The sequence below is a fragment of the Rattus norvegicus genome, chromosome 1 (assembly GCF_036323735.1).
Source record: "Rattus norvegicus strain BN/NHsdMcwi chromosome 1, GRCr8, whole genome shotgun sequence".
In the NCBI taxonomy this organism is placed as follows: Eukaryota; Metazoa; Chordata; class Mammalia; order Rodentia; family Muridae; genus Rattus; species Rattus norvegicus.
The window spans coordinates 254,589,962-254,615,195 of record NC_086019.1 but is presented as its reverse complement, the minus strand read 5'-3'; the positions used below and the strand labels follow the sequence as shown (position 1 = coordinate 254,615,195).

Here is a 25,234-nt window from a genome sequence, read left to right as displayed (position 1 = left end):
TGGTTCTTCTGAGTCTCCTGGTCCAGCTGGGTCCTGAGAACTATGGTCTCCCTTGCCACTGAGAGAAAGAAGGGAGAATGTTATGAGCAGGTCCCTTAGGTGCCTTCTGGGTTTCTCCAGCCCTTCCTATAGTGGAACAAGGGCCAGTCTAGGATGAGCAGCCCTAAGCAAAGTATCTCTTTTCTCCCCTGACTAAAAGCCCACCTCTCATGTACACCTGAGACCTTTAACCTGGAGTCTGCCTCATCTACCAGTCAGCTTGGCTGGTGCCTCTGACAGCTCCGTGGAGGTTTCTGGGAGTGTTCCTCCCAAAGACAGGCCTCCTTAAGGCTGCTGCCTGTCCCAGCTTCACACAGGAACACCCACCAGGGTTCACTGACTCCAGCATTTGGAAAGAAAATCTGACTGAAAAGGCTCACTGAGGTACTACCTTAGCTTAGGCCTTTTCTCTCAGCAGGCCGTTCCTGGAGACTGAGGTGAAGGGAGCTCTGTGCAGTGCTGTGCAGTACTGGTTCCCTTCAGAAAATGAGGGTGGCTTCATGAGAGACATCTCTCTTCTGTATCACACCCGGACCCCCAAACCTTTCAGAAGCTCCCTAAATCTGCTGGAAAACAAAGTCTAGAGCAGCAGATGGGAAACGAGAAACGGGCAAAAAGTTCACTGCTTTCACCTTCCCAGTGGCCTGAGCGGGTGGGTGGGAAGTGGTGGGGAAGAGTCATCAGATCTGGGAAGAGGGCATTCACAAAGTGAGGCCCCTTCTGGAACTTGAGAAGACAAATGTACCCAGTGCCACCTGTGAGCCCGTGTCCAGAGGCCAGGTGGCTCTGCATCCCCATTCTGCTAGAGAAGGGTGACTGCTGACTGGGAACATGCAACACGAGGCAGGAGAAACAACCGAGAAAATAAGGCTGAGATGAAGACCAAAGGGAACAAGGAACTCACACATACCCCAGGCTCCCGCCCTGCTGAGCAGGGCTGGCTGACTGGGGGGATTGGGGGAGTTTGCCTGAGAATTGGAGGCGGAGTTTCTTTACAGCGGGGCTTTTCTGGCCCCCTCTTCCCCAAGCCCCGCAATTTAGTGGGTGGTGTAGCTGGAGAGCTATTCTCCCTTCCGGCACTTTCCAGTTCACCCCTTCACCCGGTGCCTCCTCCGAGCTGCAGAGGGTGGGGGGCGGGGGGTAGGGGGAGCCAATCCCAGCAGCGCCTAAGGGGGGAGGCGGCAGTGACAGCCGCGGGGAGGGGGCGGAGGAGAGGCGGCTGGGCTCCAGCTCGGCTCTCAGCTCCACTCTGCCTTCTGCTCCGCTCTCACTTGCTGCCCAAGGCTCCTGCTCCTGCCCCAGGACTCTGAGGTGGGCCCTAAAACCCAGCGCTCTCTAAAGAAAAGCCTTGCCAGCCCCTACTCCCGGCCCCCAACCCCAGCAGGTCGCTGCGCCGCCAGGGGGGCGCTGTGTGAGCGCCCTATTCTGGCCACCCGGCGCCCCCTCCCACGGCCCAGGCGGGAGCGGGGCGCCGGGGGCCATGCGGGGCCAAGGCAGAAAGGAGAGTTTGTCCGAATCCCGAGATCTGGACGGCTCCTATGACCAGCTTACGGGTGAGTCGGTGATAGTTCAGGGGTCCTGGGAGGGTGAGCACACTCCCATCTCTCTGACCCTGGCTTGGCCCTTATACACACTCTGCCCCATTCCTATGCACCTCCAGGCTAGTCTGGGGAGCAAGACCCTAGGATTCAAAGCTTGGGGTTCCTAGGGGGCTGAGGAAGAACAGGTGGGGCAGGTGTAGAGAGGCAGCAGGTGTAGGCGGGTGTGACACAGGGCTAGGAGTGTGTCTGGAGTGGGAGGTGTTACGTGCGTGAGCACCTGCCGTTCTTGTGTGTCTGTGTATGTATGTGTGCACCTCCCACGGCTAGTTGCCATGTGCCCTGAGCTTTGGTGACAGCCAGGGTGAGTGTGATTGCATGAGGCAGTGCGGGTTTTATGGTCTTGCCAGATGTTTGAGTGTGGTTGCGTAGGACCCTGGCTGCACTAGTGAAGTTTGTTTTAACCGTATGTCTGTTACATGTTCAACCATGTGCTTTGAGTGATCCCATATGGAATGTCATGTGACTACCAGAGTGCATCAGGGTGTCACTTGGTGGTATTGTGTCCCTTTAGAAGACTTCTGGGGTAAGCGTTCATTAAAAGTCTGTGATTGTGGGGCTATGGGTTGTTTCAGCATTTGGTGCTGTCTACTCTCATGTGTGATGCCTGTAGTGAGTGTTAATGGTAGTTCTGTCCTTTTTGCCTTTCTGTCTTCCTGCTGTTAGCGAGGGTCTTTAGTGCCCTCCCCCTCCCCGTTTGTCCCCTCCATTTCCTGCAAAAGCTCAAGGACCCAGAGAGAGACCCACCACCCAGACAGTCTGGCTTGCAGAAGCACCCTGTGGCTCTAGCCCCTAGCCCCTGTAGAGGGACTTCAGTTAGTGCTGGATTAGTTTCTATCCAAGAGGAAAATTACTCACATCATTCTGGTCATGCAAAGCCCCTTTAATCACCAACAACCCTATTAGAACTTCATCCAAACCTCTTGCTTTCCTTCAGGGCCAAAGATAGAAATTATGGGCCTAGGACGTGCAGTCAGGCTCCCCCCACCCCCTGCCCCGGTCACTTTGCGGCCACCTTGGGAGAGTCCGTGAGACAAAGAACATCTGTATGAATTTGTAGAGTCCTGAGCTTGATAGGTTAGATTGTGTTTGTGTAAATGACTTTGTTACCTTCATATATTTCCAAATTTCCACATTTCCGTATTTGTGTGTCTCATTGTGCAGTCTGCCTAAGAACTCCAACCAAGAGTAGGAGGGACTCTGTCTGTCCTAAGACAGACAGACAGCTGGACAAGTGGGGAAGACCATAATCCTTGCCCTTCCTCGTGGAGTCAGGATAAAACCTGGGAAGCAGGGAAGGGGACCAGGATATTGTGCTTTGAGGATAAGTCTCAGCTACTGACTTTGGGAAGACCCTAGTTGCAATGTCAAGACCCCCAGAAGGAAGAATGTTCACCCATGTGGGATCCAGTTCTACTCTGTACCATTAGCTAAGGATCCTTGAAAGCAGTAAGAGTCCAGGAGCCTTCACTAACATGCTACTAGCCAGTTTGCTTCCTATCCCGAGATTCTCCCCTTTAGTGAAATGTTCTCCTCCTTGCTTGGCTACTTGGTTTATTTGAGATAGTGTTTTGCTACATAGCCCTGGCCTTGGACTCACTATGTAGTCTAGACTGGACCCAAAGCTTAAGCTCTCTAATCATCATCACCCTCGCTGTAGATAGTTCTGCACATGACCGGAGAAGTAGAAAAAGCACCATGGAAACCTCCCCTTTGTGTAGAGGCTTATCTTGTGACTAGAGTCTGCTGATTGGAGCCCAAAGGGGAGTCGTTGTCCACGGTGCTGAAGCGTGCTCCAGCCCTCCCCTTCCCTATGCAGGCGGGATTCCTCAGTTGGATTTGGGGTAGGGGAAGAGACTATGCATATGTATCATCTTGGTTCATTATGCTGGCAGCAAAGTGGTGTTAAAGTTGTGACTCGGAGCACCTTGGATACACCCCGACCGTCACAGGCTTACCTCAAGCTCAAAACAGTTGGGAACGACTGTGTCATAGTAGGGGTAGGATAGGATGTGCCCGCCCCCTTACCCCCAATTCTTCATTCTTCGTATCTTACTGGCCGAGTGGGGCTGTTTGGCAGTACTGCTCAGTGGAGAAAGCTGCATCAGCACTCAGCAGCAACCCCGTCTAAAAAGAGGCCAGAAAGAACAGTACAAGCTAAGATGAAAGTTGGGTCCTGATTGGCCATGCCCCAGGACCTGGGTCCAGAATCTCCCGAGTCTTGTTCCTTTGGCAATTAAAGTATCGTTTCTGGGGGTGGAGCGCCCCCGTGTGGCCAAAGAACCCTGAGTATGAAACTAATTCCTCGTGGGCAGTTGCCCGTGGGATGGGAGTGGACAAAGTATGGTGGTTGGTGGTAATTGTCTGCTCTTAATATTATAGGCTCGCTCCCCTTCCCTTCACACACACAGTGGAAGAAATGGGAGCATACATCTTCTATGGCCTACCCCAGGATTTTGAAGTGTTTGTAGGTGCTGGAAGGATTTGCATAGGGTTTTATTAATAGCATAAGTCCTAGAAAAAAGGGTTTAGACAGAGATTGATAGGTATGGGAGCTTCTACTTGTTGTAGTTGGCTGGGAGCCAGTGCATGATGGTCGAGTTTTTTAAGAAAGAAGACTCGAAAGATGGGCATAGTTTTGAAAGGGATTTGGAGCCAGGAGGCATCACTAGGCACTCAACCCCGCCACCCCTTTGCTAAGCTAATGTACGGTCCTTTCTCCTCCTTCCTGCTTTTTCTCCTATTGGTCCAGGAAGTGTGGAGAGTTGCCATGACAACTGTGTCCTCTCACCCCTGTAGCGTCCCTGTGCTAATACGGGAGGTGGGGGTGGGGGAAAGAGCTGGAAGAGGGGTTGAAGTGGAGCAATAAAGGGTAAATGAGATCAGTAGTGGCTCACATCTGTAATCCCAGCATTTGGGAAGATGAGACAGGAGGATTGCCACAAATTTGAGGCCAGCCTGAATCATGTCGCAAGTGCCAGACAAGACCCGATCTAAAATAAACAAATAAGTCATTCATCATTCAGTCATCCAGATTTTCTTTCAAAATTCGTGTGTACCTCTTTTCCTTACCAGAAATCCAGAAGACGTTTGGAGAGAAAGCTGTGAGGAGAGAACGCCCTGCCCCTCCGCCACACCCCCGTCTCTTAAGAGCTTTGCGGGTGGGTGCAGAGTGCTTAAAATGAGCTGGTCAAGGTGTTCCTGTGAGGCCAGCAACCTGCAGCTGAAAGGCTCAGGGCCTGTCAGTCTTGTCCTCTCGCACCACCCACTCTAATGGGGGCGGCACCGCCCTCAGTCAGGGACCTTGGGGGCGGAGCTTGGGCACAGTGCTCCCAGTCAAGCCATGAACCACTGCCCTCGCAGGTGCCGGAGCCCGTTGGGGCAGGCAGCTCGATCTCTCTACCAGTTGGTAACTGGGTCGCTGTCGCCAGGTATGAGGAAGGGAAGGGAGGACCCCCTCTAAAAATGAGTGGCTCAGGATTGGAGCCTTACAGAAGTCAAGAGAAGGGTTTCTCACGGAGGTCGGAGGAAGCAGGGACTCGCACATAAACTGGGTAAGAGGGCAAGTTCGCTCACAGAGTAGAGCAGAGGATAAGGATCATTCACGAAGCATCAGGATAAAGGAAGCTTCGGACATCATGGCTCACAACATTGGATAGGGCTGCTCATTGAAGGGTCAAGCCCCAAGAAAGGGGCAGGGCGCGGGGATGGAAGGAAGAAGCTTGCCGCTGATCTGGGAAAAGGCACGGCCCCCATATTGCATTACTTGGGTTTTGGTTTTTGGGGGATGTCTTCTTACAGTGAGCTATCAGTGTCCAAAAAAAAAGAGCTAGAACAAGCTGAGCTCACTAGTGAGTTTGTGCCTGACCAGACAGATGGAGTTATAGGTCTCCAAGGCTGTGTATCCTGGATGGCACATCCCTAGGATTGCCAGGGTTATAATGCTTTGGAGTTTGAGAACCCTGAGTCAGACAACTAGCTTTCATGAAGTTGTATGTTGGCATAAAGTTTGTGGGTTTATGCTGTGAATTGTGGGTTTCATATGAGTCTACTGAGATTGGCACACACCTGCACTTAGATTTCCTCAGGGCTACCTGGGCCACAGAACCTGGAATTCTCCCTTCATCTGGCTTCCAAGAAACTGAAACAATCTGGCCCCATGGCATTCCGGGATCTGTAGTTCTCTGCCTCATTACATGGGGTTCCCCCTGAGCCCCTGGATTATATTCAGGGCCTGTGGCTGCTTCACGCCATGTGCCTTCAGAGAGAGGAGTGTTGGGCCTTAGTGAGAGCCATGCTTACAAGTCTCTTGGGGAGCATGAATCCCCTCAAGCCCCCTGCTTGGGCTTGTCTCTAGTGACAGATGGCTGGAGCCAGGCGGAGCCAGCTCTCAATCATTGCGGGCATGACTTCCAGGACCCAAAATAGCCCCAACGCCTAGGGAGGTCATTAATCACCTGATGCAGCTGGGGGCTGCAGGATCTTTTTGATTAGCTTGGGATGGAATGGTCTGGGGGGCTGAGACAAGGGCTCCAGGGTCTTTGCTGATGGGGTGACAGTGGAGAGCAGGTGGCTTAGGGTGTGGGTTCCTCCACAGAGCAGTATTTTTCCAGACTTGAACTGTGGATAGTGACTGAACGTTAGTGGTATCTCTGTGGTGAGATTTGAGATGTCTGGGAAGGACCAGCCCAGTGCCCTTACGGTTGAGTCTTGAGTTCTCACTTTGCCTAAAGTGATTCCATTAAGATCTCCCTCTGGAGCTGGCTATATGGTCAGTCTAAGCGTGTTCACCTCTAATGTGCATGACCCTCGGTTCAATCCCCAGTACCAACCCAAACAAACATCTTTAAGACAGTGTGGCCATGCACACCCATGATCAAGTATCAAGCCAGCCAAGGCTACATAGAAAGACCGTACGTAAGACCATGTCTTTTAGCCAGACGCAATGGCACGTGCCTTTAATCCTAGAACTTGGGGTGGGGGGGACACACAAAGCCAGACAGATCTCTGAGACAGAATGAGGACAGAGTTAAGACAGCCATGGCTGTTAAACAGAGAAACCCTGTCTCTAAACATGAAGAAGAAGGAGGAAATAAAAATAAAGACTTTGGGGGTTGGGGATTTAGCTCAGTGGTAGAGCGCTTGCCTAGGAAGCGCAAGGCCCTGGGTTCGGTCCCCAGCTCCGAAAAAAAGAAAAAAGAAAAAAAAAAATAAAGACTTTATCTTCTAAAGGAAAGTGTGGGCGTTGCGGCTGAGGACTGCCGTGAGTTTGAGGCTAACCTGAAATACAGGATGAGTACTCAGGTAATTCGGGCTCCAGGTACACAGCGAGAGCCCATCCTAAAAAACAAAATCCAGGCTGGGGAAACAGGAGTTCACCATTAGCCCCAGCACCCGGGGGACTTCAGTGAGTTCTTTTGTTTGGTTGTTTGGTTTGGGTTTTTAGAGACCATTAGGGTTTCTCTGTTCATCACTGGCTGTCCCTAGAGCTCACTCCGTAGACCAGGCTGGCCTCAAACTCAGATTCTCCTGCCTCTGCCTCCCCTGTGCATGTGGCACCACCTCCTGGTTTGACCTCTGTAAGTTCAGCTCACAGATCACATGTTTGCCTCACAGATGATTGACCCAGAGTTTGATCCCCAGGCACTGCAAACTGGATGATTAAAGCTGGTGGGACAGTCGCCAAGTCAAGTCTGTTATCAGTTTCTCTTAAGACTTGAAAAGTTTTCTTTTTCTTTTTTTCTCTTTTTTTTTTTTTTCTTTTTTGAGAGGGGCAGTTTGCAGCTTTATTTGACACTGAGCAGGTTAGTTCTCATTTACATTGACCGTCTGTAGAGTTTTGAATGTGGTAACAGTCAGGTAAGTTACCAGTGCGTAGAGCTTGTTTGGTGAATCTGCGTCCTCATTATGCTTTCTGGGCAAACACACTCAGATGTGGTACAGAACATTGCTTCTTCCCTTGGCCTAGACGGCTTTATTGAGCCTGATGTCGATACGCATATCTGGAGTCCCCGTTTCCTTCATGGCAAATTTCCAAATTTCTTTGAGTGCCCAAGGAGTGCGCTTCTTGAAGCCCACTCCATGGATACCCTTGTGAATGTTGTTGGTATATTCTTGGGTCACCACCTCACTGATGGCAGAACGGCCCTTCTTCTCACCACCCTTCCTTGTGGGATCCATTCTGCCAGGCCCAAGTTGGAAAGGAAGGGCGCAAGGGATTGTGGGATGGGAAGTCCGAAAAGTTTTTGTAGGAGGAAGGGAGACTCTGGAGAAGAGCTTCTTCACTACTTCCCAGGATGCCTGGGATTTAGAATCAGGAGTCACTGTGAGGCTAGATCAAGGTCTCTGAGAGCTGGAAGGGAAAAGGACAGGACATTTGGACTCAGGGTTGTTGGTCTCTCCAGCAGCAGAAAGCAGGATGTGTTGCTATGATGCTTTTTCCTTTTTTTTAAATTAAAGATTTTGCCTCTTTTATTCCAGGTAGTCTGTTTAGCATTCATAGAATCTAACCCTTTTAAATTTTGTCACCCTTAGCTCTCCCAACATAAACTGTCTTCTTGACACTACCATGACTGTTGGAGAGATGGCTGAGAGAGCTGGCAGATGACAGGCTGTGGCCAAAGTCACTTTTTACTGGAACATTAACTACTTTCTTGGGGAAAGTCACTTCATAGATATCAGTTCCTCTCAGGTTTATCATGGAGGTGACATAGAATAGTACATACAGATAACTAGAAGTGTGCTTACCAAATGCTGGTCCTTTTGCTAAGGTGGATGTTTGAGCCAGCATTTCATTTTAGATGGATTCTCACTCTATAGCCATGGCTGGGTAGCCTAGACTTAGCTATATAGTAAAAGCTGGCCTCAAACTCCAAGATCTTCATGCTTCAGCCTTGTGAGTGCTAGTTTCACAGGCACGTATGGTCAGCTCAAAGTTGAACACAGTAGCACATGTGATTCCAGCACCTAGGAGGTGGAGGCAGAAGAACCTGGCTACCCTGAGCTACATAGCAAGACCCTGGACTGGGGATATGGCTTTAAAAAGTAAACAGACACCCCAAAGTTGAGGGATATAGCTCAATGGTAGACCTATTTTTTTTTTAAATATGTATGTCTATATATAATGTTTGTGCAAATGCCCTCAGGGTCCAGAAGAGGGCGCCAAGTCTCCTGGAGCTAGCTTTACAGGAGGCTGTGAGCTGTTGGGTGTGGGAACTGAACCCAGGTCCTCTGGAGCAGCCGAAGTATGTGCTGCTAACTACTGAGTCCTCTCTTCAGCTGCTCAGTGCTAAAACTACTGTCTAGCACATACTGTCTGGGTTTGATCCTCATTACCATGATACCAACTTAGGTTGGGTTTCCCTTGACCTCCCAATTAGAAATCGTTTGCAATATAACTAACTCGTTTAATACCCTGCCTAGAACAGTTTATCATATACTAGCCATGCAGCAGAACAATTTTTAATGAGCTTTTCTCGGTGGGGGCTGTCTCCCCACGCAATGAAAGTTAAGCTTGAGTTTGGATCTCCTTCATCTTGTTCTACCTCGGGATCAATTTGTGTAAATTGCTTTGCCATGTTTTTAGTGGGTTTCCTTTTATATGGCCCACGCTGGCCTGGAACTTGAGAGATCCTCCTGCCTCACTCTTTGCAGTGCTGACATCCCAGGTGTGTATACCACCATGCCGGGGCCAGTGGAGTTTTTTGTTATTGTCGCGTTTGGTTGGTTGGTTGGTTTTGAGCATTCTCACCATCCCAGCACTTAGAATCGAGTGGAGGGTACATTGCCATCTAGTCGTCTCCAAGTTAGCTCTTCTCAGTTGAGTGCCGTGAGCAGGTTACACGGAATCTTCTTTACCTCGTCAGTGCAAGGGGCACAATCCTAGTTGCTATGGACCCCACGGGTTGCCACAAGAAGCCATCAGAGTAGAAATGTGCTCAGTTTGGTGGCACACACCTGGAGTCCCAGCACTTTTGAGGCAGAGGCAGGAAGATCTGGAGTTCGAGGTCTTTCTGAGCTGTTTACCTTTGGGGCCAGGCTATGTTAAGAACCTGACTGGGGGTTAGAGAAATGGCTCAGCAGTTAAGAGTAGTTATTGTTCTTGCAGAGGACCTGGATTTGGTTCTCAGCGTCATGATGGCTCACAATCACATGTAACTTCAGATCCAGGGGATCTGACTCCTTCCTCAGATGTCCACAGGCACCAAGTATTCAGGTGGTGCACATATATACATCCAGGCAAAATATGTATACATATAAAATAAATCTAAAGGGGGCGGACCCTGTCTGCGGAAAAACAGTAAAGAAAAAAAAATCACAGTGACAAATCTGAACCATTTGTGAAGTACAGGGTGCTGTGGAACTCTGGGAGGGAGGCTGTGTCAGTCACAGTGGGTGCTGTGGAACTCTGGGAGGAAGGCTTGTCAGTCACAGTGGGTGCTGTGGAACTCTGGGAGGAGGGCTGGGTCGGTCACAGTGGGTGCTGTGGAACTCTGGGAGGGAGGCTGTGTCGGTCACAGTGGGTGCTGTGGAACTCTGGGAGGGAGGCTGTGTCGGTCACAGTGGGTGCTGTGGAACTCTGGGAGGGAGGCTGTGTCGATCACAGTGGGTGCTGTGGAACTCTGGGAGGGAGGCTGTGTCAGTCACAGTGGGTGCTGTAGAACTCTGGGAGGGAGGCTGGGTCAGTCACAGTGAGTGCTGTGGAACTCTGGGAGGAAGGCTGTGTCAGTCACAGTGGGTGCTGTGGAACTCTGGGAGGGAGGCTTGTCAGTCACAGTGGGTGCTGTGGAACTCTGGGAGGAGGGCTGGGTCGGTCACAGTGGGTGCTGTGGAACTCTGGGAGGGAGGCTGTGTCGGTCACAGTGGGTGCTGTGGAACTCTGGGAGGGAGGCTGGGTCGGTCACAGTGGGTGCTGTGGAACTCTGGGAGGGAGGCTGTGTCAGTCACAGTGGGTGCTGTAGAACTCTGGGAGGGAGGCTGGGTCAGTCACAGTGAGTGCTATGGAACTCTGGGAGAAAGGCTGTGTCAGTCACAGTGGGTGCTGTGGAACTCTGGGAGGGAGGCTTGTCAGTCACAGTGGGTGCTGTGGAACTCTGGGAGGAGGGCTGGGTTGGTCACAGTGGGTGCTGTGGAACTCTGGGAGGGAGGCTGTGTCAGTCACAGTGGGTGCTGTGGAACTCTGGGAGGAAGGCTGTGTCAGTCACAGTGGGTGCTGTAGAACTCTGGGAGGGAGGCTTGTCAGTCACAGTGGGTGCTGTGGAACTCTGGGAGGGAGGCTGTGTCAGTCACAGTGGGTGCTGTGGAACTCTGAGAGGGAGGCTGTGTCAGTCACAGTGGGTGCTGTAGAACTCTGGGAAGAGGGCTGGGTTGGTCACAGTGGGTGCTGTGGAACTCTGGGAAGAGGGCTGTGTCAGTCACAGTGGGACAGTGGGTGCTGTGGAACTCTGGGAGGGAGGCTGTGTTGGTCACAGTGGGTGCTGTGGAACTCTGGGAGGGAGGCTGTGTCAGTTAAGGTGGCAGTGCTTATTCAGCCAGCACTCATGAAATTGTCCAGTGTTTATGCTCAAGTTCATTTGCTGAGAAGCTGAAACACATAGATGTTAAGAAGGCATCAGATTTTATTACAGATGGTCGTGAGTCACCACATGGTTTCTGGGATTTGAACTCAGCACCCCTGGAAGAGCAGTCTGTGCTCTTAACCGCTGAGCCATCTCTCCAGCCCCACATACATGTTAACTCATTGAAGCACCAGGTGGTGGTGGCTCACACACCTTTAATCCCAGCTCTCAGGCAGAGGCAGGAGGATCTCTGAGTTTCAGGCTAAGCTGGTTTTCAGACTGAGCTCCCAAGAAACCCTGTCTCAAAAAAACAAAAACAAACAAAAAACCCCACACAAACAAACAAACAAAAAACCCCACTCATCAAGGCTCAGCCAGCAGCCGGCAAAGGTAGTTGCCAGTAAACCTCATGACCTGCGTTTAAGCCCTTGGACCCTATTGGTAAGAGAGGCTCCTACAAATTGCTCCACACGTATGCTGTGACAGTTCCCTGAACTCTTCCTCCAAATAATACTGTTTTTTTTTTCCTTGTGATTTGGTTTGGTTTTTGTTCTCAAGATAGGGTTTCTCTTGTAGCCCTGGCTGTCCTAGAACTCACTCTGGAGACCAGGTAAGTTGGCCTTGCACTCAGAGATCTGCCTGCCTCTGTCACCTGAATTCTGGGACTAAGGAGTGAGCCACTATGTCCAGCTCAAGTAACACTTTTTGAAATAAGGGAGGTCCGGGGTTCACCCAGTTAAGTACAAGCTGTGATTTGAGCCCAGGCGAGTAGGGCATTTTAGCCTCTGATCCCAGCCATCTCTCTTCTGTTTCCTTTATTAACATTCTTGAGTGAGGGTTGCATTTTGTGGATTCAACAGGATTTAAAAAACAAAACAAACAAACAACCATGATCTTAAGTAGCCCATATTGGCCTTAAATGACCTGTGTAGCCAAGGCTGTCCTTGAATGCCTAATCCTCCCACAGCCACTTGCAGAGGTGTTGGGATTACAGCAAGATGCTGCCACAACCCACCCAGCTCTGTGCTGAGGGCTGAAGGCTGTGACAGAAAGAGAGTTAAATGGCCTGGAAAGGTGGGTGACACCTCTAGTTTCTGGGGTAGTGAAAAGGGGAGGCTTCATAGGCTTAGAGAGTGATTGACGAGTCTATGGTCATCAGGTAGGAGCACCTGTGGGACAGTGGCTGAAACAGGGAGGGCTCTTGTGATAGTGGTAAAAGGGCATCACAGGCCAGGGGTGGAGTATGCTCCTGGGGTATTTACTGATTTTATCTGTGAAACCACAGCTTCTAAGGTATGAGAAACAGCAGCCAATATATAAATTGACTCCCATATCGGGGAGGTGGGCAACAGAGCACTGAGACACAGCACTCAGCTGTCTTCCTTCCAACTTTCCAGGGCAGGTAAACACACAGGGTTAAGATAGGGTACGAGGTAGACACTGACCCCCAGTGGTAGCTTTGTAGAAGTGCAGTTGGACCTTCAGCTGGAGCCAAGAGGCTGGTTCCTGCCCATCTGAGACCCAGTAATCCCAGAGCTTCAGAGTGGGAGCCTTGCAAGGGCCACCCCCACAAAAGTTGGAGCTTTTAAAGAATGGGGCAACAGAGGGTAGTCTCGGAGTCACCCTGGGTTGAAATGGAGGCACTGACATCGGACATAAGCTCACTCTGGTTCTGGCTTAGGGGAACGTCTTCAAAGATTTATAGGGAACGCGCCATTTGATAGCATCAGTCAGCTCTAGTGCATCATCTAGTAATGAGTGCTCGATTGCAATGCCATGGTAACAGCATTAACTCAGAGGGCCCTTGTCTTGTGGTTTACAGGCTCTGAAGGCCTCTCGACCCCCACACACTGCCCCACACAGGAAGGGAGAGACTCCAGAAATGCTTCAAGGGGCTGGGAGATGGTACCATGGGGGTTCATATTTCCCTCCTATCCTGGGCTTCCCCAAGGAGGGATCAGGCTTCGCATATCAGGATGAGTGAGTCTCTAGCCTGAAGGAAGGAAAAACACAGCTCTCTCCACCTCCCCTCAGGAGCTTTAATTGTTTGAGTCCCAAAGGCAGCCTCAATAAGTTCCCTTCCTGGAGGGTCATGAAGAGGCTAGTGGCCTTTTTCCTGCTTCCGTGGTGAGATCTAATTCTCCCTTCCACGGGGCCTCAGTTTCACTGCCTGTGGCCTGTGGGAAGAGAGTGCTTCCCGCCTCAAAGTCTCCATGACAACCACAATCGATGCTGATCGCGTCCTTCTGACAGGAGAGGTTACTTGCCTTCTCTCCACCTTACATTCTCACACAATTCTATATCAATCTGTTACTGTAGCCATAGACCCATCATCGCCTCACTATACAGCGCATGCTTGCCAGGGCATCCCAGCCCAAAACACACCCTCAGAAATCCCCACACAGATTGACAACGTACAGATATTCCACAGTCACCCAAGCCAGTCATACTCCCAAACATACCTTTGTGACACGTACACAATCGTACACAATCACACACACACACACACACACACACACACACACACACACACACACACTGAGCGAGAGACAGGCAGGCAGGCAGACAGACAGACAGGCACACAGCAAAACATCAAGAACTCATAATTACTCTTACCCATCTATTACTTACCCGGGACAGTTCACAGTTCCTCATGCACGCATGCAGGCATCCACACCCTGCCTGCCTTCTAAAACTCAGCTGCTCTCACTGTCCCCTCTCTGCATCACAGAGTGTCTTGGGGAAGCCCTCCACAACTGCAGCAGGTCACTCTTCTAAGCCTAACTCCCCCACACCAAAAGATCCTGTGGAGGAAGTGCTGGTCCAAGGGCTGAGGTAGCCTGGAGAAGAGGAAAAAGGCGGAGGCTGTAGCTGGGAGGTGTGTGGGGCAGAGGCGGGGAGAGAGGGGAAGGGAGGAGACCCAGGGCGGGAGACAGGAGGGAGGCTGCAGGGCTGTCTTACTCAGCCTTACTCAAGCAGGGGAGTCTGGGGGGAAGTGCTGTGGGGCAGTGTGTCCTGACTGAGCATCAGTAGGTGGGGGCCATGCCCCAGGACTGCCATGACCCTGGCAGGGCTGGAAATGGTGGCTGTACTCGTGGTCCTCGTTCTTTTTGTCAAGGTTCTGGAACAGTTTGGCCTCTTTGAGCCTGTCTCCTTGGAAGGTAACCCAGGTAGCTGGGCATATGTGAGTTACTATTTGGGGACTGGGTTGTGCTGTCTTCGTGCCTGAGTTCAGGGCGAGCAGGTGAGTGAGAAGGTGGAATGCTGGGAACAGGATTCATGGGAACTGACAAAGGGACAAGAGGATGGCATCTGGGAGACAGGGGGAGGGGTATGGAGAGGGAGTGAGAAGAACCTGGGCCACACCAGTAGCCATCTGGCACATTGTTTAGTGTCAAAAAGGAAACCAGAGAGCACATCAGAAGTCTCTCTTGGAGCCAGGGTCCCACAGTGACTCTCAGGATGTGTGACTCCAGGTCCGGGTACTGACTTAAGGTTTTCAGGAAGGCGTGGGGGGTAAATACACTGCGTGACACATGGGGTGTCCCTCTTTGTTTATGTGTAAGAGAAGACAAAAGTGTGTAAGCTTGTGTATGTGACAGAGACGTGACTGCATATGTCAGAGTGACAAGAATGTGGCTTTGTGAGACAGTGGATGCTACTGTTCCCGGGCTGGGCAGGATGGGTGGCTCAGCCTCTTTGGGTAGTAACTGTCCCCAGTGTTCCCAGAGGATAGGTAGCCCCAGACAGAGGCATAGTGTTCCCAGAGGATAGGTAGCCCCAGACAGAGCCCCAGACAGAGCCCCAGACAGAGGTCCGGCCTCCCCTGCTTCTTCACAGTAAGGATCTTTTTAATTGTGGTGCAGTCACCCAGGGATATTAGAGACAGGCAAGGGAAGGGGATGAGGACGCTGTAGGATAGACACCTGGCAGAACTGGAAAGATGTTCAGGAAGCCAGAGACAAGAGGAAGGTCTAGGGATTGCCTGTTCTGGGGCTCAGTAAGAGCACCCGCCATCAATAACCTGCCAGTGTTATTGAGGTCTAAACAAGGAATCAGACCCAGACTGTCTGAGGAGCCGGGCTGAGCATCTCATTATAGATGAAGTAATTTGCATCTAATTCGCCATCCCCTCTAGACTGTGGTGGTGGGCAAGGGGCCATCTAGAAAACCCCAGTGATTAGGGGTTGGGGATTTAGCTCAGTGGTAGAGCGCTTGCCTAGGAAGCGCAAGGCCCTGGGTTCGGTCCCCAGCTCCGAAAAAAAGAACCGGAAAAAAAAAAAAGAAAAAAAGAAAACCCCAGTGATCACAGAGTATGCAAGAGAGGAGACACATGAGGCTTAGGAGCATGCAAGCAGGTGACATGGGAGAGCAAGGAAGGTGGGGGCCCAAGAGAGAGAGCCACCCACCACCCGGGTGACTGACACCACCACCAGAGGCCCTGGATATATATAATCTGGCTTCGGGAAACCAGAGTCCAGGCTAATGGAGGCCTGGGCCAAGGGCCAGGCCACCATTGATCCCGGCCTGGCCCATTGCCTTCCCCCACTACCTTTCAGTAACTCCTGGGGTGAGATGGGATGGGTTGGAGGGTAGAAGGCTGTGACCTTATGTAGTTACCCCCTTGGAGGAGGGACTGGTCCCATGTGTAGAGCCTTACTTGGGAGGACAGTGTGGCATAGAGAGCTATGACAGAAGAGGAATATAACTGAAGGAAGTTGGGCCCTATTAGGAATGACGTCAACCCTAGTCAGGGTGCCAACTCCAGCGGATCTGTAGTACTAGGTGAGTGCAGCTGAGAGACACATGTAATAGCGTTAGGGGTCTCCCAGGGTTCGGCTACAGTGAAGGACACACGTAGAAGTGAGGAGGACACAATCAGTGGGGCTAGCCTTGAACCCCTGATCCTTCTGCCTTCACTTCCCAAGTGCTAGAATTCCAGGCTCGAACTCTCCCATCCAGCTTCCCAGGACGGCTACTGTGTGAAAGTTGCTATTTCACCTTCAAAGAGCTGGCCATGTAGTGAAGGACTCAGGAACAGGGAACCTTGTTCCTCTGAAGGAAGATTGAGGGTGCAATGGAGTGAGGGATTTCAAGAGGGACAGGTGCATGGGACAGGACAAGCCAGGCCTTTGTAGATGAAGTATAGTCATAGGTGTGTGGGTGCCATGTGTGTGGTGATTCTATGTGATTCTATGTATCTCATTGCTGTGGCAAAATACATGACAAAAGAAACTTGTTAAAAGAAGGGTTTGTTTTGGCTCGAAGTTTCAATGTAGTCCACCATAGTGGGGAAGGCAGGGTGGTGAGCTGTCTTTCGCTGTAGCCGCAGGACCTGGAAGCAGCCAGTCTGTCGCATTGTGTCCCCAGTCAGAAAACAGAACTACATGCTGATGTTCAGCTCCCCCGTTCAACTCTTTATTCTGCCTGTGCTCCTAGCCCTGTGATACTGCTGTGCCCGCATTCGTGAGGGGTTCTGTCCTCTGTTAAAGCAACTTAGAAACATCTTCAGAGACAGTTACTGTTCCTCTGCTGTGAGGAGACACCATTTGAAGAGAAAGCATTTCATTGGGGGCTTGCTTGCTTGCCATTTTAGAGGCTTAGTCCATCATCATCTTGGTGAGAAGCAGACAGGCATGGCACTGGAGTAGCAGGTGAGCTTTACATCCTAATCCACAGACAGCACACACACACACATACACACACACACATACACACACATACACACACACATACACACCCACACATACACACACATACACACATACACACACATACACACACACATACACACACATACACACACACATACACACACATACACACATACACACACATACACACACACACATACACACACACATACACACACATACACACACATACACACACACATACTCACACATACACACACATACTCACACATACACACACATACACACATACACACACATACACACACATACACACATACTCACACATACACACACATACTCACACACACTCACACACATACTCACACATACACACACATACTCACACACATACACACACATACACACATACACACACATACACACACATACACACACATACACACACATACACACACATACACACACATACACACATACACACATACACACACATACACACACATACACACACACATACACACACATATACACATACACACACACATACACACATACACACACATACACACACATACACACATATGCTCACACATACACACACACATACACACACATACACACACACATACACACACATACACACACACATACACACACAAATACACACACACATACACACATACACACACATACACACATACACACAGAGAGAGAGAGAGATAGAGAGAGAGAGAGAGAGAGAGAGAGAGAGAGAGAGAGAGAGAGGAAAATAGACAGACAATCGGACAGAGAAAGACAGAGAAAAGCTAGGCCTAATATGGGCTTTTGAAACCTCCAAATCCACCCCCAGTGACACACCTCCTCCAAAATGGCCACACTTCTAATCCTTCCCAAAGAGTTCTACTAAATGGGCACCAAGTATTCAAACATAGGAGCCTCTGGGGACCATTCTCATTTAAACTATTACAGACATACATAGTGGTGTGTCCCCTTAAGTGATTGTAAACCCAGTCATCACAAGTTTATTCATTGTCAACTTCTCCATCCCTGGTCTTCAAAGGCTCCTGGTTACCTCATAAAACAAATGTGTTTAGTTCATGTGTATGAGCCCCCCCACATACACAATTTTTTTTTTTTAGTGTGTGTAGCTATACATACGCTATGATGTGAAGGTCAGAGGCCACCCTTCAGCAGTCCATTCTCAATTTCTATTGAGTGAGGGTTTCGCTGGCTTCTGCTACTGCTCTGTTGTGTACTCCGGGCTAGCAGGCATGTGAGCCTCTCAGAGATTATCCTGTCTCAGCCTCCCATCTCCCCATAGGAGCACTTGGGATTACAAATGTGTACCCCCACATTCCACTATGCTAGAGCCTGAACTCAGGTCAATAGGCTTGTGTGGCTAATGCTTTTACCTAGTGAGCTTTTCCCTTGGCGCCAGATTGCCCAGAATCTTAACAGTTCTAAATTTGTCCAAAATCTCAAAGTCTCTTTTGAGACTCAGAGCAATCTCTTAACTGTGAGCCCCAGTAAAGTAAAAAGAAGCAATGAGGTTCCAATACATAATGTTACAGAGCAACTATTCACATTTAAAAAGAAGGACGGGGCTGGAGAGATGGCTCAGCCATTAAGAGCACTGGCTGCTCTTCCAGAGGTCCTGAGTTCAATTCCCAGCAACCACATGGTGGCTCACAACCATCTGTAAAGAGATCCGATGCCCTCTTCTGGTGTGTCTGAAGACAGCTACAGTGTACTTATATATAATAAATGAATAAATCTTAAAAAAAAAAAAAAAAAGGACGAGGGCAGGGCAAGGACAGGCTGGACCAAAGCAAGACTTAAGCCCAGCGAGGCAAACAATAAGTCCTGCCGTGCTGCATTTGGTATTGGGATCTTGGTGGCACCACCTGGGCAAGTCTTGGGTAGTCCCTTCCCACTGTTACTTGTAATCTCTCGTGGACCTTCTCTATTTAATGCCGGCAGCTTTCCTTCACGGTTTCCCATAGCTCTGGCATCTCCAACACCCTGAGGCTCCAATGCAGCTTAGGTATCAGCTTCAGAGGTTCATGTAATGTCTTCTCAAGGGCAAGTACTCTTCCACTGAACTGTGTCATGAGCCCCACTGTCTGCATTTCTGTTGCCATGCTTGTCTGCCACGATCTCACTAAAACGGCCCAGTAAGCCCTAATTAGAGTACCTTAGGCCTTCTCTATCCCATGGCTTCAGACTCTGTTTCTCTCATAAACCGGCCCTAAAGGCCTACAGACCACTCAGGTTTGTGCTAACAACCCCACTCCTGGAACCAGTTCTCTGTAATAGTTACTTCCTACTGTGATGAATGACCAGCAGACAGTTGTAGGTGTCGTCCATTGTGTTAGGAAGGTGCAGTAGTGAAGGTTACAGTAAGCTGTCCCAGTCAGGAAACATACATCATTACTGGCACTCAGCCCACCTTCTCTTTTGTACCCTTTTTATTCAGTCTGGACCCCAGCCCATGGGATGATGCCACTCACATTCAGGGTGGGCCTTTCCTCTTCAACCAAATGTCCAGAGGTGTGTCTTCTAGGAAATTTGTTGTTGTTGTTGTTGTTTGCTTTTTCAAGACAGGGTTTCTCTGTGTAGCCCTGGCTGTCCTGAAACTCACTCTGTAGACCAGGCTGACCTTGAACTCACAGAGATCTGCCTGCCTCTGCCTCTGCCTCCTGAGTGCAGGGATTAAAGGCATGCACCACCACTTCCCAGCTTTCTGGATGATTCTAAATCCAGTCAAGTTAATAATAGATATTAACCTTCACAGAGATCTAGGTCAGAATGTAATGATCATAATAACTTTGGTTATTATTGTCTTGAGATCATTATAGTGTTATGATGCCTGAGGGTCCTTGTATATTTTATGTGGTTTGATCATACTGTGCATGAGATGGTCTATAAGGCTCTCCATATGTGTGATCATATTTTACTTTGGTCATATTTGTGTATATTAGAGTTTTGGGTAAAACTTTGTGTTTGGAACATGCTTATACCATCAAGTGTTACTGTCTTCTCTATGTCACTTGCCATTCTCACTTGTTACTATGCAACATGCTTGTGGGTACGTGCATGTGTGTGCATGAGAGAGACAGAGACAGTGAGAGAGAGAGAGAGAGAGAGAGAGAGAGAGAGTGAGTCCTATTCCGACAATTCCTTAGACATTACCCTAAGTGGGGTTAGCAGTTAGCAGACTCTGAGGCTGCCTCACTCTTACCTGCTTTTCTCCTTATACAACATGACCAAGCCTGGCCCGAGGTTGACTTTCCATGCCTATGAGACCCAAGAGGCATCCTGGCCCCAGCTATCCTGCCCATCTACACAGCCCCCATTCATTTCCTGTCCCCACCCCAGCCAGTGTTGATTTGTGATTGGTGGGGGAGCAGATAGGCAAACAGAGAACTGAGGGGCTGTGGGAGTTAATGTACCTTCCCGGGGTCTTCTCTCTTCCCAGGCCACCCTCCAGGGCCCAGTAAAAAAGCCCTGAAGCAGCGTTTCCTCAAGCTGCTGCCGTGCTGCGGGCCCCAAGCCCTGCCCTCAGTCAGTGAAAGCAAGTGCCTCTCCTATGCTTCTGGGGGTGGGGCGTGCGTGCGTGCGTGCGTGCGTGCGTGCGTGCGTGCGTGCGAGCGAGCGAGCGAGCGAGCGATATGTGACGGGAATTGGGAATTGGTTGGGTCTGAATGTTAAGGGTGTAGCTACAAACTGGAATGTAACAGGCAAATCATGAGTGCTTGTGAGTGAGCATCCCTAAATCTGCAGAATGGTGAACCATGGCTAGTGCGTTAAGGCCTCAACTCCGAGCCCTTGTAAGTATAGCCAAGACCGTGATGGGTTGGCTCAGCTGGTGAGGTTGGTCTGCAACTCTGTGGCCTCCCTACTGTTTTAGACCTTGGAATGTATGTCACCTGTGCCTTAACAGGTGACAGGTGTAGAGGATGGAGCCCACTTTCCCAGATGTCAGGATACCGAGGTTTTTCTGTCCTAGCCCGATCTTGAACTGAGTGGTCCCCAATTAAGTAGGGACCTCCTCTGTTCTATAGGTTCCGTTTCTTCAGCTGAGCCTTGCCCACCTTATAAAAACGCACTGAGGGGCTGGGGATTTAGCTCAGTGGTAGAGCGCTTACCTAGGAAGCACAAGGCCCTGAGTTCGGTCCCCAGCTCCGGAAAAAAAAAAAAAAAAAAAAACGCACTGAATTTTATAAGCCATAAAGGCCCAGTAGCTAATTGAGCACTTAAAGTTGCTTCACTCGGATGGTGTCACCGAGTGGAAAAACCTTGGAAAAAGAAGGGGACTGTTTATGGGGAGCCCATACCATCATGAATGTCTGTGTGCACTGCGATGTGCCTTTGTTGTGGGTCTGGGGTTCGTTTGTTGAAACACTCAAGTCTGTGAGATTTCCTGTGAGTGTGGGGCCTGGGGAGTGTCTGCAGTTGGCCTTATCTTCTGCTGCCGCCTTCTCGGTGACAATTCGCTCCCTTCAGCATTAGCTGCCCCAGCCTCCCTCCGCCCCCACAGACCCCGCCCGCTGGACCCAGGTGACTTACTCTCCTGGTTGGGGCGGGATTGGGAGGGGAGGGTACTTGCCTGGAGGGATGGATGTTGGGAGCTAGGGTGGGACTGAGGGTGGTTGGAATTGGGATTTGGGGTCTGAATGATGATTGGCTGGAGCTGGGCGGGGCATGGCTCGGGCATGGCTGAGATGGACGGGGTTCGATTGGGATCGGGCTGGGTTGTGGGCCCTCCAGAACTAGGGTTGGGCAGCTCTAAGTTGGTTCAAGAGAGGTTCCGACCTTCTGGCGTCTGGGGCCCCATTCTATCCCCCTACTGAGAAGCTATAACACTGGACTGTCCCCTACCAAGGGCCAGGAGCCAGTGCTGAATCTGGGGCCAGGCATAGCCTTAGCCCCAACTGACCTTAAAGCTGGCCAGTGTCTTTTTTTTCCTTCGATGTTCTCAGCTCTGAGTCTGGCAAACTGTTCTCTCGGGTGTGGAAGAGGGGACAGGGAGAAGGGGGTGGGGGTGGGGGTGATGATGGATTAGTTACTTTGAAGATTACCCACGTGATCTCAGGGGCTTGACCTGAGGCAAAGCTATCCCCCTCCCACTCCCCACAGACAGCGTAGAGGATGAGTTTGAATTATCCACGGTGTGTCACCGACCTGAGGGCCTGGAACAACTCCAGGAACAGACCAAGTTCACACGCAGAGAGCTGCAGGTCCTGTACCGAGGCTTCAAGAACGTGAGTGGAGGGTGTCACCAACTGGGTAAGGGCTGAATCGGAGAGGCAGAGGCGTAGCTGACCCAACCTATATCCTGAGGTTCAGGGCCCTGGGGTTGGTAAGCTGGGCTTGTGATGGTTTAATTCATGTCTGTTTGTACACGGGGAAGAAGTTGCTTGCTAGTCCTTACCAGAACTCTGTGGTAAGTTCCACAGAGGCAGGATAATCTTCCCTCCTTCTGGGAGTCTCTCTCAGGGTGATGAGTAGGAAGGGAGTGTCTACTCAGTCTGGTTGTCTCTGCCCAGGAATGCCCCAGTGGGATTGTCAACGAGGAGAACTTCAAGCAGATTTATTCTCAGTTCTTTCCCCAAGGAGGTGAGGAGTCAGACACCCAAGGCTGAGGTGGGAAGAGGGTTCTGGAGGCCTGGGGGTGCTGAGAAACTGGGGGTTGAGAAAGCTAAGGGGACGTGAGTACCCCTGCCTGAAGACCACGTTCGTGTCCCACCTCATCCACAGACTCCAGCAACTATGCTACTTTTCTCTTCAATGCCTTTGACACCAACCACGATGGCTCTGTCAGTTTTGAGGTGAGAGCTAAGAGAGATGGGTCAAGCAAGCCTGTTTCCCTGGGCTTCTGGGGGCCAAGATTTGCACGCCAAACCCAAAGAGTGGGTTGGCAGAGTTCCCTCCACCTCCTTTCCAGGACTTTGTGGCTGGTTTGTCGGTGATTCTTCGGGGGACCATAGATGATAGACTGAGCTGGGCTTTCAACTTATATGACCTCAACAAGGACGGCTGTATCACAAAGGAGGTGCAGGGCCACCGCAGGGCAAGAAGGGTGGGGGGTGGGGTGCTGGTAATGTAGAGTCGGATCTGGTATGGAACCATGTGTGTCGTATGTGTCAGCGGTAAGCGGTGAGCGAGTCGAGTCGGTCCTTGGCCCTAGGCTGTAAATCTGGAGGCTAGAGGCTCTTAGGTGAAATCTCTCGTTTGGCTTAACAGGAAATGCTTGACATTATGAAGTCCATCTATGACATGATGGGCAAGTACACATACCCTGCCCTCCGGGAGGAGGCCCCAAGAGAACACGTGGAGAGCTTCTTCCAGGTGCGTCTGGGTAGGCTGGTGGCCCAGGGGTGGAGGGAAGGACACCAGGGCCCAAGAAGGCACTAACCTAAGTATCTCTCTCCCATTGTCCCCTCACGCCCCTGCCTGTCCACCTTCTTACAGAAGATGGACAGGAACAAGGACGGCGTGGTGACCATCGAGGAATTCATCGAGTCTTGTCAACAGGTATGGTTCCACTCTCTACACATCTGTCCCTGTTCTGAACCTAAATCCGTGAAACGGGAGAAGGCTCCTCTCAACTTCACTCACTCCCCACCTCCCAATCCTATTCTTTTATGACCAGGGCAGATTTACCCTTTTACCACCTCAGATCCCCCTAGATAAGCTTCTTCCTAACTCCTGAATGCCCCCATCTTTGAATGTCTTCCTCTGTGTCTCTGACAAGCTTTTTTATTTTTTTTTCTCTCTCTCTCTACCTGCCTCCCTCATGTCATGACCACAGGACGAGAACATCATGAGGTCCATGCAGCTCTTTGATAATGTCATCTAGCTCCCCAGGGAGAGGGGTTAGTGTGTCCTAGGGTGACCAGGCTGTAGTCCTAGTCCAGACGAACCTAACCCTCTCTCTCCAGGCCTGTCCTCATCTTACCTGTACCCTGGGGGCTGTAGGGATTCAATATCCTGGGGCTTCAGTAGTCCAGATCCCTGAGCTAAGTCACAAAAGTAGGCAAGAGTAGGCAAGCTAAATCTGGGGGCTTCCCAACCCCCGACAGCTCTCACCCCTTCTCAACTGATACCTAGTGCTGAGGACACCCCTGGTGTAGGGACCAAGTGGTTCTCCACTTTCTAGTCCCACTCTAGAAACCACATTAGACAGAAGGTCTCCTGCTATGGTGCTTTCCCCATCCCTAATCTCTTAGATTTTCCTCAAGACTCCCTTCTCAGAGAACACGCTCTGTCCATGTCCCCAGCTGGCTTCTCAGCCTAGCCTTTGAGGGCCCTGTGGGGAGGCGGGGACAAGAAAGCAGAAAAGTCTTGGCCCCGAGCCAGTGGTTAGGTCCTAGGAATTGGCTGGAGTGGAGGCCAGAAAGCCTGGGCAGATGATGAGAGCCCAGCTGGGCTGTCACTGCAGGTTCCAGGGCCTACAGCCCTGGGTCAGCAGAGTATGAGTTCCCAGACTTTCCAGAAGGTCCTTAGCAATGTCCCAGAAATTCACCATACACTTCTCAGTGTCTTAGGAGGGCCCGGGATCCAGATGTCTGGTTCATCCCTGAATCCTCTCCCTCCTTCTTGCTCGTATGGTGGGAGTGGTGGCCAGGGGAAGATGAGTGGTGTCCCGGATGATGCCTGTCAAGGTCCCACCTCCCCTCCGGCTGTTCTCATGACAGCTGTTTGGTTCTCCATGACCCCTATCTAGATGTAGAGGCATGGAGTGAGTCAGGGATTTCCCGAACTTGAGTTTTACCACTCCTCCTAGTGGCTGCCTTAGGGGAATGGGAAGAACCCAGTGTGGGGGCACCCATTAGAATCTTTGCCCGGTTCCTCACAATGCCCTAGGGTCCCCTAGGGTACCCGCTCCCTCTGTTTAGTCTACCCAGAGATGCTCCTGAGCTCACCTAGAGGGTAGGGACGGTAGGCTCCAGGTCCAACCTCTCCAGGTCAGCACCCTGCCATGCTGCTGCTCCTCATTAACAAACCTGCTTGTCTCCTCCTGCGCCCCTTCTCAGTCAGCCAGGGTCTGAGGGGAAGGGCCTCCCGTTTCCCCATCCGTCAGACATGGTTGACTGCTTTGCATTTTGGGCTCTTCTATCTATTTTGTAAAATAAGACATCAGATCCAATAAAACACACGGCTATGCACAGCCTGCTGGCTCTGCCTCTTTATCCCCCACCGCCGCCATGCAATTGCCATGGAATCCAACGACAGACCTGCAGCCCTTTAAATGCTCAAGGAAGTGCTTGTCTTTCCAAGGATGGCTATGACTTGGCACATGACCAAGACTCAGGTTAGAAATCCACCTGACCTTAGCCCCTCCACGAATCTCCTCGCATGACTTGAGAAGACACAGGAA

General features: G+C 50.7%; 1 protein-coding gene across 8 annotated transcripts; it reads left to right on the top strand.

The window, feature by feature from the left end:
* Positions 1 to 758: 758 nt before the first annotated feature.
* Kcnip2 (potassium voltage-gated channel interacting protein 2) lies at positions 759 to 25,024 on the top strand. Of its 8 annotated transcripts, NM_020094.2 has the most exons (10): positions 1,298 to 1,592; positions 20,330 to 20,425; positions 21,358 to 21,411; positions 21,991 to 22,115; positions 22,401 to 22,470; positions 22,612 to 22,682; positions 22,799 to 22,906; positions 23,098 to 23,202; positions 23,326 to 23,388; positions 23,666 to 25,024. In NM_020094.2, exons 1-10 carry the CDS (start codon positions 1,520 to 1,522, stop codon positions 23,711 to 23,713), a joined length of 813 nt encoding a protein of 270 aa, NP_064479.2. In that variant the 5' UTR covers positions 1,298 to 1,519; the 3' UTR covers positions 23,714 to 25,024. The 8 variants fall into 8 exon arrangements, with proteins under 8 accessions (XP_063128139.1, XP_063128146.1, XP_063128151.1 ...); XM_063272069.1 differs by having other exon boundaries at positions 759 to 1,592; positions 23,326 to 25,024; NM_020095.2 differs by lacking the exon at positions 21,358 to 21,411.
* The last annotated feature ends 210 nt before the right edge of the window (positions 25,025 to 25,234 follow it).

Bases quoted from the DNA above. Each gene is read 5' to 3' on its own strand.
- Kcnip2 (XM_063272069.1), top strand. From the start codon at position 1,520: ATGCGGGGCCAAGGCAGAAAGGAGAGTTTGTCCGAATCCCGAGATCTG. The intron at 22,471-22,611 runs GTGAGGAGTCAG...CCTCATCCACAG, and splicing joins TCAGTTCTTTCCCCAAGGAG to ACTCCAGCAACTATGCTACT. The intron at 23,203-23,325 runs GTGCGTCTGGGT...ACCTTCTTACAG, and splicing joins ACGTGGAGAGCTTCTTCCAG to AAGATGGACAGGAACAAGGA.